Source organism: Simochromis diagramma, unplaced genomic scaffold (genome assembly GCF_900408965.1).
Source record: "Simochromis diagramma unplaced genomic scaffold, fSimDia1.1 OVJJ01000176.1, whole genome shotgun sequence".
Lineage (NCBI taxonomy): Eukaryota > Metazoa > Chordata > Actinopteri > Cichliformes > Cichlidae > Simochromis > Simochromis diagramma.
The window spans coordinates 1,501,982-1,518,035 of NW_024386892.1; the positions used below are offsets into that span (position 1 = coordinate 1,501,982).

The 16,054-nt window shown below is 41.7% G+C and overlaps 1 protein-coding gene across 14 annotated transcripts in view; it reads right to left on the reverse strand.

The window, feature by feature from the left end:
- col13a1 (collagen, type XIII, alpha 1) overlaps positions 1-15,739 on the reverse strand; it is a 103,155-nt gene extending 87,416 nt beyond the window's left edge. For 3 of the 14 annotated variants that reach the window (XM_040033815.1, XM_040033814.1, XM_040033820.1), the window contains exons 1-2: positions 13,063-15,581; positions 4,440-4,509 (exon numbers count right to left, since the gene is read on the reverse strand). In XM_040033815.1, the coding sequence (XP_039889749.1) occupies positions 4,440-4,509; positions 13,063-13,347 (355 nt within the window). In that variant the 5' untranslated portion in view covers positions 13,348-15,581. Of the gene's footprint in view, positions 1-4,439; positions 4,510-13,062 lie in introns of all 14 variants that reach the window. The other 11 variants (XM_040033821.1, XM_040033816.1, XM_040033827.1 and 8 more) reach the window with 7 other exon arrangements.
- Positions 15,740-16,054: the final 315 nt, after the last annotated feature.

The following is a 16,054-nucleotide window of genomic DNA, read 5'->3' on the forward strand; positions in this document are numbered from 1 at the left end:
TCACACGCCGATGGAACACTGGGGGTAACTTAGGTTTCACCATCTCGCCCAACGATACTCGGGTATCTGGACAGGAGACTAAGGAATCAACCTTCCGCTTAGTAGACAACCCGCTCTACCACCTGAGCCACAGCTCTCCCAGGTATGATCTATGTATAGGAAACACTAAATTTACTGCAAAACTAATTACAGAGTACAACAAAAAAGACAGAATCCAACACTTGTGACATACCAATGCTTTATCATTATCGTGTTGGATTCTGTAACTTCTACTCTTCATTGTCTAAAAGGAGCCTCTCAAGGAGGCGGCATGTATCGTATATAGTTTTATTTATCAAGCAAATCAGACTGCCGATCACACTAATGATGCAGAAGTCTCAAAAACGGACAAAAGCGCAGGTATCAAATATGACACATTAGGTGTTAAAGACAGAAAAATGAACCTGAAATAGAAAGATAAGTGAGGATAGTCTGTTTGTGGGCTTGCCATTATCTAAACTGTGCTCTGACACGCTGATGAGGTCATTATTTGTCTCAGCTGTAAACAGTACGGTAAACAGAATTCCTTCCCTGTTTTGTTGTTTTTATCCTTGATCGTTATTAATAGACACTCTGATGTTCAAATATGCAAATTTTCCTTGATCATTTTCCCCTGGAGAGTAAACCAGACTTTCACTGAACATTCAGACTCTGGATAAAAGGCTTATTTAGCCATTAGCAATGTGTCTGACGATATCTGCTGGCCTTCATTGGCTCCTTGTGATATGCAGATTCTAATTTTAAGTCCTTCTTTTCACATATGAGGTCTTGAATAATCATGCCTAGCTATCCTAAACACCTTTATAGTGCACCCCAATGAAGCACTTTGCTCTCAGTCTGCTGGCTTACTTCTGACCCACCCTTGGTTATGTTAAAATCAGCTTGTTTTGCTGAGGCCTTCCCATGATGGAGTAATTCTCCTCTCACCGCTCTTCACTCACCATGTGTTTGGTTTCTGTAGGTATTACATACATTTCAGTAACTGTGTTTAATACTTCTCCTGTGTGTCATATTTCATTATTACACATCACCTAATTTATGGACATCTATGGTTTAATGTTTTGCATGTGTGGACTGGATGGGTTGTTACCAACACCTGATGAGAACTTCAGGTTAACTTTAGAAATATATTTACGTGTGCAATACTAATTTTAAACACTGTACTCGGATTATCATTATCATCATATTTATTTATAAGGCACTTATACATAAGTTAACTTATACATAAGATATAAATAAAAGCCAAATTAAAGTAAAAAGTAAAATAATTAATTAGTTCTTTTTCTTGTAATTAAATTACTTATTAACTAAGTCTCACTGAGGCCAAAAGCCAAAGAATAAAAATGTGTTTCAAGACATGTTTTAAAAGTGGACAGTGAAGGGGCCTCTCTAACATGCAAGGGCGAGTTATTCCATTATTTAGGAGCCACGATAGAAAAGGCCCCGCCCCCTCTGAACTTCCTCCTGGATCTTCGTACTTCCAGGAGCATGACGAAGAGATGTAGGGATGAGGAAGCTCAGATAGGTACGGTGGGATTTCACCTGCTTGCTGCTACTACTGCACATTCACCCAGTGTATATACTACACATATATATATATATATATATATATATATAATGTTTTCTTCCTCTACACCCCCCCCCCCCCCAATTTTTTTGCACATGTCGAGGAGCGTGTCAGGCTACATTTCACTGTGTGTTATACTTGTATAACTATGCATGTGACAAATAATAAAGAACCTTGAACCTTGAACCTTGGGGCAAGATTGTGAAAGTGTTTAAGAACAATCATAAGATTTTTAAAATGAACTCTAAAAGACACAGGCAGCCAGTGAGGCCAGCACAGGTTATATGCTCTCTTTTACAGGTTCCTGTTTGCAGTCGTGCAGCTGCAGACGTGAGAGCAACTGACTGAGCCCCACATAAAGTGAGTTACAGTCGTCCAGACAAGAAGAAATAAAAGCATGGATCACTGTTTCAAAGTGCTGCCTCAAAAGAAAAGATTTCACTGCTGCCAGTCAGCTTAAATGATAAAAACTGGACTTCACTGCTGCTCTAATTTGGCTGTCCAATTTAAAATCACCGTTTAAAATAAACTTCCAGGAGTCCCAAGGTTCTGCAGAGGAGGACTCAGAGGGACCACTGGGTCCAAACAGCAGCACCTCTGTTGGCTTTGAGCTTTTTAAATGTTAATGAAAATAAAACCAAGCTTTAATGTCATCTAGACATGTCAAGAGAGGTTTTATGGAGATCCATCCTAAATACATTTGGCAGCCATCAGTGTAACAATGAAAAGAGATCTGATGCCATCTAAGGATGGAACCCAGAGGCAATACATGCAGTAAAAAGAGCAGTGGGCCTAAAATTGAGCCCTTTGGGATTAAAGAATATGTTTTTGTTTGTTTTCATCTAGGTCTCCGAGTTCTGCCTCTCAGTTGGCCCTGAAAATAATCAAATCATGGCAGCCATTTGGATGTAGTGGATATGTGGTTGGTGCTGAGTGGCAGGGTGGACACGGGGGGGCTTTGTAAGGCAAGGCAATTCAGCACAAGGCAATTCAAGGTGCTTTACATGATTAAAATAAAACACATAAAATAGAACATAAATCACTTTAAAAGGTAAAAATACAAGAAAAACATTTAGAAGAAAGCATTTACGATAAAACAATAATCAAGACAATAACTTATATGAAAAATCAAAAACAAACAGGTAGAGAGCCATAATAGGATCAGTTACTCATAAGCAAGTCTAAATAAGTAGGTTTTAATTTTAGACTTAAAAGAGTTCAGTGTCTCTGCAGCTTTGCATTCTCCTGATAGTGCGTTCCAGATGTGAGGAGCATAGAAATTAAAAGCTGCTTCTCCATGTTTAGTTCTGGTTCTGGGGACGGTCAGTAAATGAGAGCTGGAGGACCTGACTGATCTGGATGGTTTGTACCATGACAGCAGATCTCTAATGTACTCTGGTGCTAACCCATTCAAGGATTTATACACTAATAAAAGCACTTTAAAGTCTATTCTCTGAGCTACAGGGAGCCAGTGTAATGACTTTAGAACTGGAGTTATGTGCTCTATTTTCTTGGTTCTAGTGAGAACACGAGCACCAGCGTGCTGGATCAGCTGATATATTCACATATATATGTGAATATATCACAAAATCCATGCAGCAAAATAGACAGGGTGACTTCCAGTGAGCTGGTGGCAGCTATACATGGATTCAAAGCTCACTAACTATAGTTTAGTCCATATGTTTTTGTAGTGATGCTTCTCCAGACCACCACACTGGACTTTAAGTCAAACAATCAAGATGTGTTTAGCTTTCCTTCAAGGGATTGAACAATACTAATGCAAGAACTGTAAGGAAAGTGCAGCCATTTTTACAGATAATCGTGCTAAAAACCCACATGATTAAACAAAGATGCTGGAATAAATGCATAAATGGGGCAATTTCAGAATAACCTGAACCTGAAGGTGCTTTTTTTCTAAACACTTTTCTGCCACAGTTGTGGCTGAATTAGTCGGTTTTCCTGATAAACAGTCACAAAAAGTGAAAAAAGTGAAAAAGCAGCTGGTGTGTCTGCTCTGACTAACAAATAAACTGACAACATGAAGGCTCTCAGAACCAGAATGACCCCCTGTCCAACTTATAACTAGACTGTTTCAGGTATGGGATTTTTACCACAACCATTTCCATGTGAAAGTGCTTCAATGATGCCACATAGGTTTGCATGATGTAACATAGAAAGTTCCTGGCTGCCCGCTGAGCTCCAAATACACTTCACCGTTCACCTTCAACCCTGTTTTTAGATGCTTTAGGCTGAAGAACACAAGACCAAAGTTCCAGATGGACAACAAGTTGTACCACAGTAAAACACACCAGACCTTACTGTTTACTCAAAACAAGGCAATAGTTCAGATCCACACTCTCAGGAAATAAAGTAGCTAATGTACTTTCAGGCAAGATAATCACTCTCTAAAGTACTACCCTTGTACCCTCGACAGTGGGCAGTTATTTAAGCCTTTGTACAAATAACTGTCTCCTCTTATTTTAAGGTGATGCTTGCAGGTGCCCTTCGATACACTGGTGACCTGTCCAGGTTGTATCCCAGCTGGGAAACTCTGCAGCTCCTCGTTTTACTTACAGCTAGTTATCAGCATTACGTCCATGAAGCTGAATAACAAAAGCTTCTCTTAATAACTAATGAAAGCACATGTTATAGCGTCATATTCTGGATGTCCACTGTCAACGCAGAATAAAAGTATCAATAACAGCAATATCAAAACAACAACTATGAAGCTACAGTAAGCTGCAGTTTCTTATGTTGAATAACGGTGACAAATGAAATCAAGTCCATCAGAAAGTAAGCAACCGGTGGATAAGTGAATAACTGAGGAACGTACCTGGGGGACACAGGCAGCTGTGGGAAACTTCTCTCACATCCCGCGTCTTTGGTAGTCGCGCTGCAAGCTTCTGTGTGAGACAAAGAACAGAGGAATGTTAAACTGAAGGTTACTGTTGTTCACTCAACTGAACATCTCACTGAAACTACTGCAGTTCTCAGTGACAGCCATTCTTATGAAGTCTGAAGATGAGATAAAAAAAGCCTCTACAAAAACAAAAGTCATCAGCTGTCTACAACAACTTGAGGGGGGAGCTATTGACTGCCCCACAGACCACCACCTTATTCTATAGCGAAGATCTAAACATAAGTCGACCTATTGTTAGCAGGATTAACTCAGCCACCTGCAACATTTCCAAGCACATCACCAACATCCTAAATCCCCTCATGGGGAGCACACCCCATCACATCAAACACTCGACTGACGCTCTGCAAACTTGAGCTGAATCCAGATGGTGTCCTTCCATAGTGATGTGGTCTCATCACTTATATACCTGAAGCAGTGGAGACCATCAGATAACTGACAGTTCCCTAGAAAACAGACCCAGCTGTACCCCCAGTCAGATTTGTTACAGCACTGCCTCACCACCACACTTTTGTAACCCATTGTAGCCAACTTTTACATGGAGGAAGTGGAAAGTGACACCCTTGGCTCCTTCAAGCAGACAGCACCTAACCACTGGGAAAGATGTTCTGTTTTCAAAAATCAAAACCCAATAAGTAAAATCCTTCACTGCTCCCATCAACTCTTGACATATAAAGTTCACCAGGGAAGACACAAAGATGTACAGTTTGTGTGCACTGAGGACGACTGAAGTTTACCAGAATCCCACACACACAGAACACTACCTAATATTTGAGTCCCACCACCCTGTGGGACACAAACTTGGGGTAATCAGGACCCTGCAACGTCAGGCAGAAAACATTTCTGCTAAACCATACGGAAAAGAAAAGACAAACATGTAAAGACAACTCGTAAAACTCACAACTTCAACAAATCAGCAAAGATGCACAGGGAAGAAAGTCAGACAACATGTTCCTTATGTAGCAGGTTTATCAGGAGACATCCCAGTGCACCCAGCTACACCCTCAGACAAAATCCCACACACAATCTGAAGCACCCTGCAAGTGTACCTAAGAAAGTGGCGCAGTGTGCTTTTACATTACTGTGGTGTCATTCCACAGAGCATACAGTTCTACCATGCTTGATCCTTAAAAGCATCCATGCTCTACTTGAATTCACAACCTTACCTGGAATATTTTAGGAACTGTCCAAAATTTTTAAAATCTGAATAGAAGCATTCATCGCACAAAAGAGCCGCTCGAACAGCATCTCTACGACAAACGGTGTGAGACTAGTTAGTAAGTTAAAATTAAAAATCGTACAGGAAATATTTTAGCAGTATATTTTCCAAGCTCCTTAGCAGTGACAACCGACAAGTTGTGTGGCATTTCCCCGTCACTCTACAACAGACATAACGAAGGTTAACCAGCTGGTTAGCTGCACAGAGATAACCCCAAGTCATTAAAATTTAGCAACCAAGCAAACAGCTCCAAGAACGTCTGTCAAAACTGACTCAAGCCAGATTCAGCTGAGCTACGAGAACATGAAGTAGCTGCAGCAGTCGCAAAGCAGGCGCTGGTGTGCGCGATGGCTTCTTTGTGCATGCGTGTGCTGAGCTTGACTTCATGCCATAGACTGTCCTTACGAGGGAAGAATTATAAGAAACTTTGATCAGAGGCTTGATCACTTGATTATGACGACATGATGCATAAAAGAGAAATGTCATTATTCCCCCGTATTTCAAGGTCACTGTCCCAGCTAACAGAAGGCGAGAGGCACCCTGGAAGGTGGCCAGTCTCACACTGACAGACAGACACTGGCACATTCATACCTACGGACAATTTAGAGTCACCAGCTAACCTAACCCCGGTAACTACATGACCAGCTAGCAACAGTGCCAATCACCACACCCACATTAAATCCAATTAAACCTAAATGGTTTATGAAAAGATGACAGAGGGGGAAACATCATATTTACAGCTCGATATTCACAGAACAGAGATGAAGCGCATTTATAGAACAGGTACGTTGTGGTCACAGTATTTCAGCATCTAGCTAACACTATAGGAATGAGTGAGGATAAAGAGCTTAATGCTTTTAAAGTGGCAAGTTTCTAACAACTTAACAAACATTGTGCAGTTTGTCACACAATATGCGCACTAATTTAAAGACAGCAGTTGTGTTTCCCAGGAAGTCAAAAGACTTTGACATAACGTCGCTTCAGAGATGAAGCAAAATGTAAGAAAGACAGGACCAGAAAGAAGAAGGTAGGAGTGGTAATGTCCTTATTTAGTTTTTTAAACAGACACAGTGTACATTATATACAATTTTGGGGTTATTGTTGTGAAACATCTTGCAAGCTGAGATATACTAACTTCATCTTATTGAAAGGTTGCATGAAAATACCAGGCGCACAGTTAATAGTGGTCCTATGAGTTTACATGAATGCATTATGCTGAACTGTTGCAGAACAGCTGTGGTGTTCTTATCAAGTGCACCAGCTAAGCTAATTGTGCTGAGTGGATTCACCCACTCGGTTTGGAAATTCACCACAATAGCTCCCGATAGCTCAGCTCAGTTCAACATCTGCTCACAAGAGACTTTGTGTGAGTTATTTCAAAGAATCTGTAGGGTCATTCATCTCAAATCATCAAATTTCAGAACATTTTTCTGATCAACTACCTCGGATTTCTCTGAAAAATGTAACAATGCAGCATTTTCATACATAAGAGACTTTATTTGAAGCATTTCTTCCACTGGTCATCACCAAACCTCACCAAAGTCAGCTGTGGCAACTCCAGCTTTAGGGTTGGGATGAGTTAAGGATAGGGGGTTGGCTCTGACTATCAATCACGCCGTGTGGACACAGCAACCGGCTTTGCATGAATACTGACGTGACATGAGCCACTGGTCCCTTTTCATGTCATGGCTTGCTCGTTTTGCTATCGTGTGTACAAAAAGAATTCACATCGATAGGTAGGTAGGTAGCATCACAAAACCTTTATCATAAAAATGAAAGTTTTGTGACTGTTGTGAAAATCAGACTTTATTGAAAAGCTTTGATTTTTTTAAATGCTTATATCATTTGACACTGAACAAAATACACAACCATCCGAGTACATTCTCGACATCACAGCTTTGGGTCTCGCTGGTGTTGGTTACTGGCAGACGAATGCCAGGAAGGCATTTAGATGCCTGCAACAGGTGTTGAAGGGGATGTTATGAAGATACTGTGATTCTGACCACTGCTTCAGTAGTGCCTGTTAGTTTGGTGTCCACTTTAGTTATCGTGTAAACGGGCAAATGTGTCACATGAGCATAACTAAGGTTGTTATATAAGGGTGAAAACTTTCAGCGTGCTGAAGTTCAAAACTGCTTATAACGACTCCTCATTGTTAGACGGAGCCTGAGTCCAATTTACAGCAGTTTCACTGTTCAATGATCTAATAAGTGCTTTGTTTCAAACTTTAAGAAGCATAATGGCTGGAGAGCAGCCCAATGTCAGTAAACTGCGTCCTGCAGGCATTCTGTGAGTGCTTTATTCCTTAAGTAGAGGGTTACATGTGAAACTGAGAGATCACACTGCCATGAAATAACCAAACTTTAGCGCTCATGTCCTTCAAAACTATCATGTGGAAGCAATTGTAGGACTGCACTCAAAATTCTCTTAGCCCACTTTATATTATTCATGAATCCTTACAGGAATTTATTCGGTTGATATTGGCAGACCCCACTCACAACTGGAGAAATCTTTAGCGGCTTTAAGGGAGCCAGGCAGCCTGCAACAATACTTAAAGACACAACTTCTAGGCTACATAATGGGAATAATAGAGAGTGAAGAATCAGTTCGTCTGCAGCAATCAGCTCTGCCCATGTCAAAGGTCACAGAAACAGGAGTCTGTCAGAGGCACTGCCTTTAAAATTCCTGACATTAATATTCTCCTACACTCGAATGCATCTCCATTCATCCTAACACGTATCTGCACAGTCTGCTTTTGTAGTCTTGCCTCTGCACACTACCAACAATCGCAGTGAGAGTAAAGTGCACGCTCTCAACTTTAATTCAACTAGTTTAACAAAACTGTTGCATTTAGAGTTTAGTAATTACAGCCAGAGTGTTCTCATTTCCTTTGCAGGGTTTTAACCCCTGCAGGACTTAACATGAAGCTTATTTTGACTCTGCCAGAGTAGCTTTGGATCGGCCTTTCACTCCAACAACAGGAGGTGGTGCTGCTCTACTCACTGCCACAGCTGTGTTTCTGACATCGTCTATAGTTTTAGGATTACTCATTATTAATAATAATAATAATAATAATAATGTATACTTTATTGATCCCCGTGGGGAAATTCCTCTCACTCAGTGAAGCAGTGGGCAGCCATTGGGCGCCCGGGGAGCGGTGTGTAGGGACGGTACCTTGCTCAGGGGTACCTCAGGGTAGCTATTCAGGAAAATCGAACCCCCGACCTTCCGATCATGGGGCCACCACTCATTATAGCATTATTGCTACTGCTTAATAATAATACTGCGTATTATATCACTTTTGTGATTCATTTTAATACTCTGGTTCAAAGGTTTTGTGCTGTGAAAGCGACAGTCTAACAGATATATGTTTCTCAAATATGTGTCCAACCCTGATTTTAACACATGTAATTAGGGCTGCCACAAACGATTATTTTGATAGTCAACTAGTCACCGATTATTTTTGCGATTAGTCAACTAATCAGATCATGCATCCATTGAACATACAGCTTATTGCACCAGCAGCATCTGCTCTTATATAACTATCATTAGCTTACAGCTTTAAGTGTGTAAGGTATGTGCTAACTAAAAATAAAGAGAAGATGATAGTTTATTAAATTTTAATGAAATTTGCAGATTGTTTCGGTGAAGTTTAATAAACTCCTTGCTATCTAAAATATAACAGGACACCGGAGTAAATTCTCGAGCATCTCACACTTCTGATAATCAGCTGTCTGCTTGACGTTTATTCAGCTGTGTAAAAACTATAACTTTGATCTCAGCCAAACCGATTTACTCAGGAACAAATAAAATACTAAAAAAAGCCAAACAATAACATTTTAAGTTATCTAAGTGACTCATATATCATGTTTAACCTGAGTAGCGAAAGACGGCGGTGGGTTTGAAAACGATTTGCCGGGAGTCCGGTGTTCTCACCGGCTCTAGTGAGCCTGTAACTCCGGCTCGCTATGGAGCTAGTGGGTAACAGACGCTTCCGAAAACGTCAGAGCGCTTTTGAAAATATGCGGTGTCTTGATAAACTGAGCAGATATTTGAGGTTTACACAGCTACATTCTCGCCTGAAAATATGTTAAACGTTTATTTTGTGACCCAGAAAGAATAATAAGAGTAATATTAAAACTAACTAGCTGTCGCCATTGTTGACAACTGAGCTGGGCTGCGCTATGAATTCTGGGACACAGCTGCTTCTTCTTCTTCGGGTTTAACAGCAGCTGGCATCCTTGTACATGCAGTGCTGCCATCTTCTGTTTCAGTCCGTTATTACACTCTTAAATCCTGCTACTTATTACTTATTCCTGCGTCTTTCAGGATCTTACAAAGCTTCAAACGACGCGTCGACTATTAAATCAGTCGTCGACGATTTTGATAGTCGACGTAATCGTGACTAGTCGACTAATCGTGGCAGCCCTACATGTAATTACAGGACTCATTGACGGACTGTTATGAAAACAATCATTTTCTTTGTCATAAACTAAACTTTATGACAAAGTTCAAATGAGGGATTTTTGCTTGTCTCGTTTCAAAGCTTGTTGCTCAGCTGCAGCGTTTCATTTGCACTGAAACTGTCAGCCAACGGTGTTTACATGGGCACATAAACACATTAATAGCGACGGTTGTCAAAAATAATGATTAGTACTAAAAAATATTAATACATTTTGTATGAATGATTTTGTATGAATATTGTGCTGAATGATGGAGTATAAGATAGACTTGAGATAGACTGGCCGACCTACACATTAACCCCACAGCGGTCGTTTGGCCGTGGACATCCATCACAGATGCATTTATGAAAGTCTGCATCTACTGAGTCAGCAGAGGGTAGGCAGAATTTATGTATTAGGCACCTCATTACTCTGCAACTCTCTGAGGTGTGCCACTCTGTGATTCCTAAACGCTTCCATTTTGTGATGATACCTCTTATCTTTGTTTGTGGGAGAGCAGACTGATTGCTGGGGGCTTCGTTTTATGCACTTCTGACAAAGGAAGTAAAAACACCTGATTTCAAAGATCAATAGGTGCGGTGCAAACTTCTGTCGTCTTGACTGGTAGATTATATAAACTGTATGAGCTCTGCAGTTTTAAAACTAAAAGGTGGAGAGTAGCAGGCATAGTGTTTGGGAGCAACAACATAGTGCATCCTGTACAGTGCAGCTGGGAGTGCTCGGACCAAACAGCCACTCTATAAATGCATGGCACAACACACAAGAGTATATTTGCACCTAAAGGTTAAAGGTTACTCTTTGGAAGATGCCACATTTTGGTTTGGAAGAGGAGTAAAAGAGGCCGTCTCTGTAAACAGGCCGGTTCTGGTTTTACACTCAAAGAGCTTTTTACAATTCCTACAAGCACTTCTGTCTACATCAGTCCTCTCTGTCTGACATTCACACATTCATACTCTTATGGATGCATCTCATGAGCAACATGGGCTTCGCGTCTTGCCCAAGGATACATGGCGGCTGGAGCAGCCAAACCACGAACCTTCTGATTAGTACTTGACCTGTTCTGCCTCCTGAGCTCGACGTATTCAGTAGCGAGGACATTTTATGACTGGACCTGTTGCAAGGTAACATCCAATCACAGTAGCACGCTGGGATTCTTCGAGTCTGTACGCCGACAAGCCTGATTTTACACATCTGTGGCCAGGAGACTGATCGGAACACCTGAATTCAATTATTTAGATGGGCGAGTAAATAATTATGGCAATATAGAGTATTGCAATAGTATATGTAGTGTTAACGTCAAGGTAAAAAGATGCAACTTCCTCCCCAAGACTGCAAACAAACTATACCTGGAACATTATTCAGTAAACTAGTTGATTGTGCTGCACTCCAGATTTTACTGGAATAACAATAAGGACTCCTGGCCATATTTTCCACGACAGAGGGAATCGGTCATCACTGAAGGAAACAGGGTGGCTGATTCTGGACAGCGCTGGGAGAAAATCCCACAGATTTCTCTGCCATCCTCTTTCTGTATAGAAAGGCACATCTGTGCTCATGTCCCATTAATAATGACAGTTTATACTCACAGTGCTAAACAAAGAGACAAGCTACATCACCCTGGGCCTGTCTGGAAACAGATCCTCCCCCACTGGGCCCCCCTGGAGGCACAGGCACTGAAACTGGACCTTTGAATGGCCCCAACTGGCCGTAAAACTTCACTTTGTCTTTTTATTATTGTTTGTTTTGTTTTCACTCATATGTTAGTAGGCCCTACACCTCAAACTGCCACTGCAAAGAAATAAACTACTTTTAGATTTATACCATTTAATAACGTTATCATTTGCTCAGAGGAAATAAACGTTTGCATTTATACAAAGTTTCTATCAAAGTAGCCATAAACCCAAGTAAAATCACTGGCTTTCTATGTCATTTTGTAATCCCAAGATTTCTTTTCAAAAGTACCGTGGCTCCAGAATTTGACACCCTCCCTGGGCTATATTTGGACTAAGACTGACATCCATCTTTAGCAAGAAAAGCACACAGCCTAAATTCCAGCTATTGTTGTGCTAACTGATGACCATCACTGACAGACATGGTTAATATAAAATACTGTCTGAGTAGCTGTTGGTCTACGGGACACTTGTACATGTAGTCTGCCTCCTTTGACTGAGGTATAAGGGTTTAGGTGAGTGACTGACTTCAGGTCTGAGACTGCAAGCAAGCTCTGCACTAACCACCACGTGCTCATTTTCCTCCTGTTAAATGCATTATGCTGGCCCTAGTGAAAGGGGTCGAGGAGTGAGTGTGTGTGTGTGGGGGGGATAAAAGCCGGGCTACAGCAAACAGAGGAAGGGAAAGTCGGCTCCCTGTGGATCTTTAAACACCGTGCAGGCTGTTAGGTGCTTGTTGGTGTAGCTGTGATCAATTGGAGGGCAGCGCTGAGGGCAACTTTAGAAGCAACAGATGTGAACAGCCACCGAGAGCCCTTCACACTGTTATCTCAGAGAAGATAAACGCATGTAACACCTGTGCAACTTCTTAATGTTGTACTTTGGAGATGCCACAGTGCTTTGTTTAAGAGCAATGGAGCATCTCTTTGAATAAGAGCGCTGGAAATACATATATCTATACTTAAATGAGAGATTCACTGATTCTTTATCATGACAGTCTCTACTATTACCTCTGTGATCTCTGCATCCAGAAAACACCAATACACTTATATCACCAGCTGTAGAGAGAATCGTCTAAAATTATTTTCCAAAAGAAATTAATTGTGTGTGGTGGGGGGACAGCGCAAAAACATTTCTGTTTATCATTAAAAAAAAATAATCTTTTCATCTTTTTAAGCGACTCTTACTTCTTCCAGGATCTGGTCGAGACGACCCAGGATGACGGGCTCCACCTGTTCCACGGGCAGCATCCACGCAGAAAGCCGCTGCTGTTCCAGACTTACTATCCTGGACTGCAGCTCCGACGTCCGCACAAACACTACGATCCAAACTCCAACAGACAGCACGGACACCGCGATGCAAAACGTCACGCAAGACAAATCTCTCCACAGCGGCTGCTTCAAGCCAACGCGCCTCTTTTCACCTGGTTTACCAGCGACTCCCCACTTCTTTTCCTGTTCCATTTCAGACATGTGAGTGTGGCTCTATGCACCCAACAATCCCCAAGCTCATCAGGTGTACAGTTGCGCAGAAAGAATCCTGCCGATCTGTAACTTTGCAGGAGGCTGTTTATACTGAGTAAACTCTGCCGTTCTTTACCAATCTGGCTGCACTCATATGAGTAATTACATAAACCTTCAAAACCGAAACATTCCGTGTCCGAGTCTTCCGCTGTCTTACTCCTTTGTGTTCGGCTCCGTTTGTCCCATTCGCTACTTCAGAGCGATCCCACTATGTGCTACAGGCCAGTCCCTGTAACCCGAACCAGTCTCCCGCTCCTCTGTACAACTCTGGAAGTCGCCGGCTCTTTGCTCACACTGCATGCTCCTCCTCTGAGAGGTTTTAGGTTAAATGGCGGGGCGGGATTCGCCAGTGTTGCTACCCCCTTTGATCCGTGTACTTGGACAGGGGTATTTTTAGGTGCGCAAAGCCAGGACGCAAAGTCACACAGCGGGTATACTGAGTGCCCGCTGACTGCTGCTCAAAACAACGCACCACAATGATCTCGTTTAGAGGATCTGCTAGCTTCTGTGAACTTGTTCTGTGCAGATTCAAGTTCGCCACACCAGGATAGATTATATAGCAACACACTAGAGTAGTTTGGAGTGATTTACAGTTCACAATAAGCTCCATGGTGCCCGCTCAGTCGCCTGTGAACTATGAGAAAAACAGAAACTCTGTTTTAAACCTGTGGTTCTCAAACTGTTTTCTGACACAGTCCACATAAGAGTAGTTCAAGCTGCACAACCCACAACTTTAAATAACAACAGAATCCAAGTTTACACCAAACATGAGCCAGGACAATATCATCTATGAACTTTTATTTCTTTCTTTTCCCTCAAAGAGCAACATCATTTCTGTTTGGGGTTTTTTAAGTGGAGAGTTTCTGCTTTAATTCAAGAGGTTAAACAAACCATTAAGCCTTTAGGAGTAACCACCATTTTTATAGAAAGTCCACAATTTTCAGAGGCTCAACAGTACCGTAATTGGACAATTGACTGACAAGCAGTGCCATGTGGGAACTCTCCCCTCAGTGTTTCGTGATAAATGACACAGACTTGGGGGAAAAAAGGTGTTTGTGCTAGAATAATAAAAGGTCCAAAGAGTAAAGGAGGCCATCATTAGGTTATACTGTTTCTCTTTATATCCATATTCAAAGGCTTTGTCTGTTCCAGTATCTGTGTTTTGTCTTGTTTCACTTTATGTTGAGTTATGTGAATTTCTCAGTGTTAAGCAATTATTCTAGATAGTGATGATTTGTTGGTTTTCACATGTGTTTAGTGTTTGGGCCTTCTTGGTTTTACTTATTGTGGTTCTGCTTTTTGGGCGGACCAAAATGCAGAGATGGAACATGAACTCAAACAGCTTTATTGCTGAAAGCTACAAACTGAAAGTACTGGCCAATAAACCCCTGGTGTGGAAACTAAGCCACAGAACATGAAGCACACAGCACAGGGGGGAAACATGGCAGGAAGACTGATGACGTGACAACAGAGACAAACTGAAGACTTAAATACACGGGATAACGAGAGGATGGGCAGCAGGTGGAAACACCAGGAACAAATCTGACTAATGGGATAGAAGCAAAACTGAATGTCACACATGAGACGAGGTAGCTTCAAAATAAAACAGGAAATGACACACACTGTGAGACCCAGGCAAAGACACGCACAAGAGAAGGACACAGAGAACAAAGAGACAAGGGGAACCTAAACGGGCAAGAAACTAAAACACAGAATAAACCCAAGAATGAAAAATGAAGCTTAAACATAAACCATAATACAAAATGACACCAAATACAAGAAACCATGACATTGACTGTATTCTATCCCATGTTTAAGTTATCGTGGTTCCTCTGTGTTTCCCGTGGTTTGTCAGGTTGTCATCTTTGATTCCACATTTAGTTACTTTCTACTGTATTCTATTAGTCATTTGTCTCATGGGAGCTGTGTTTACTTTTGCTTCATTTGTCCTGTTTCCACCACAAGTTTCAGTTGTGTTCCCACCTGTTTCTATTCCCATGTTATCTCATGAACCTCTAGTTTTTTGGTCCACTTCTGGGTCTTGAGTTCTGCATTTGGGTCTGCAACCTGCTTGCAATACAGAGCTACATGATGACCATCATCATCAGACATCAGCCTGCTGGAGCAGTTTCTGCACTGTGAGAATGTGAGACTCCAAAAGACTCTTTCTGACATGTGCCCAGAGAATCCCAGACTATTGGAGGTGCTGCACACATGGCTAAGGGACCTAGTCATTGTCCTCTCACGGCTTCTGTCCTGAACTCCACACCTCTGCAGTCTGCAGGCTTTCTGCTGCAGGTTTCTTCCTGTTAAAAGGGAGTTTTTCCTTCCCATTGTCACCAAAGTGCTTGCTTGTTGGGGTCATATGAGTGTTGTTTTTTTTCTCTGTATGTATTATTGTAGGGTCTACCTTACAGTACAAAGCACTTTGAGGTGACTGTTGTTGTGATTTGACGCTGTATAAATAAAATTGAATTGAAATTTCATAATTCTCACTCTTTCTGCCCGACTACTCCTCATCAGCCAGCTCCTTGCTGCTCCACCTCAGACTCACCTGTCTCCCTGCTAGCCAGTGTTTAACTGTCCTACTCATGAAGGTGGGATATCCAACACAAAAGAAGCAGCACCAGCCAGAGCTTCCATCCCTGCCTCCACC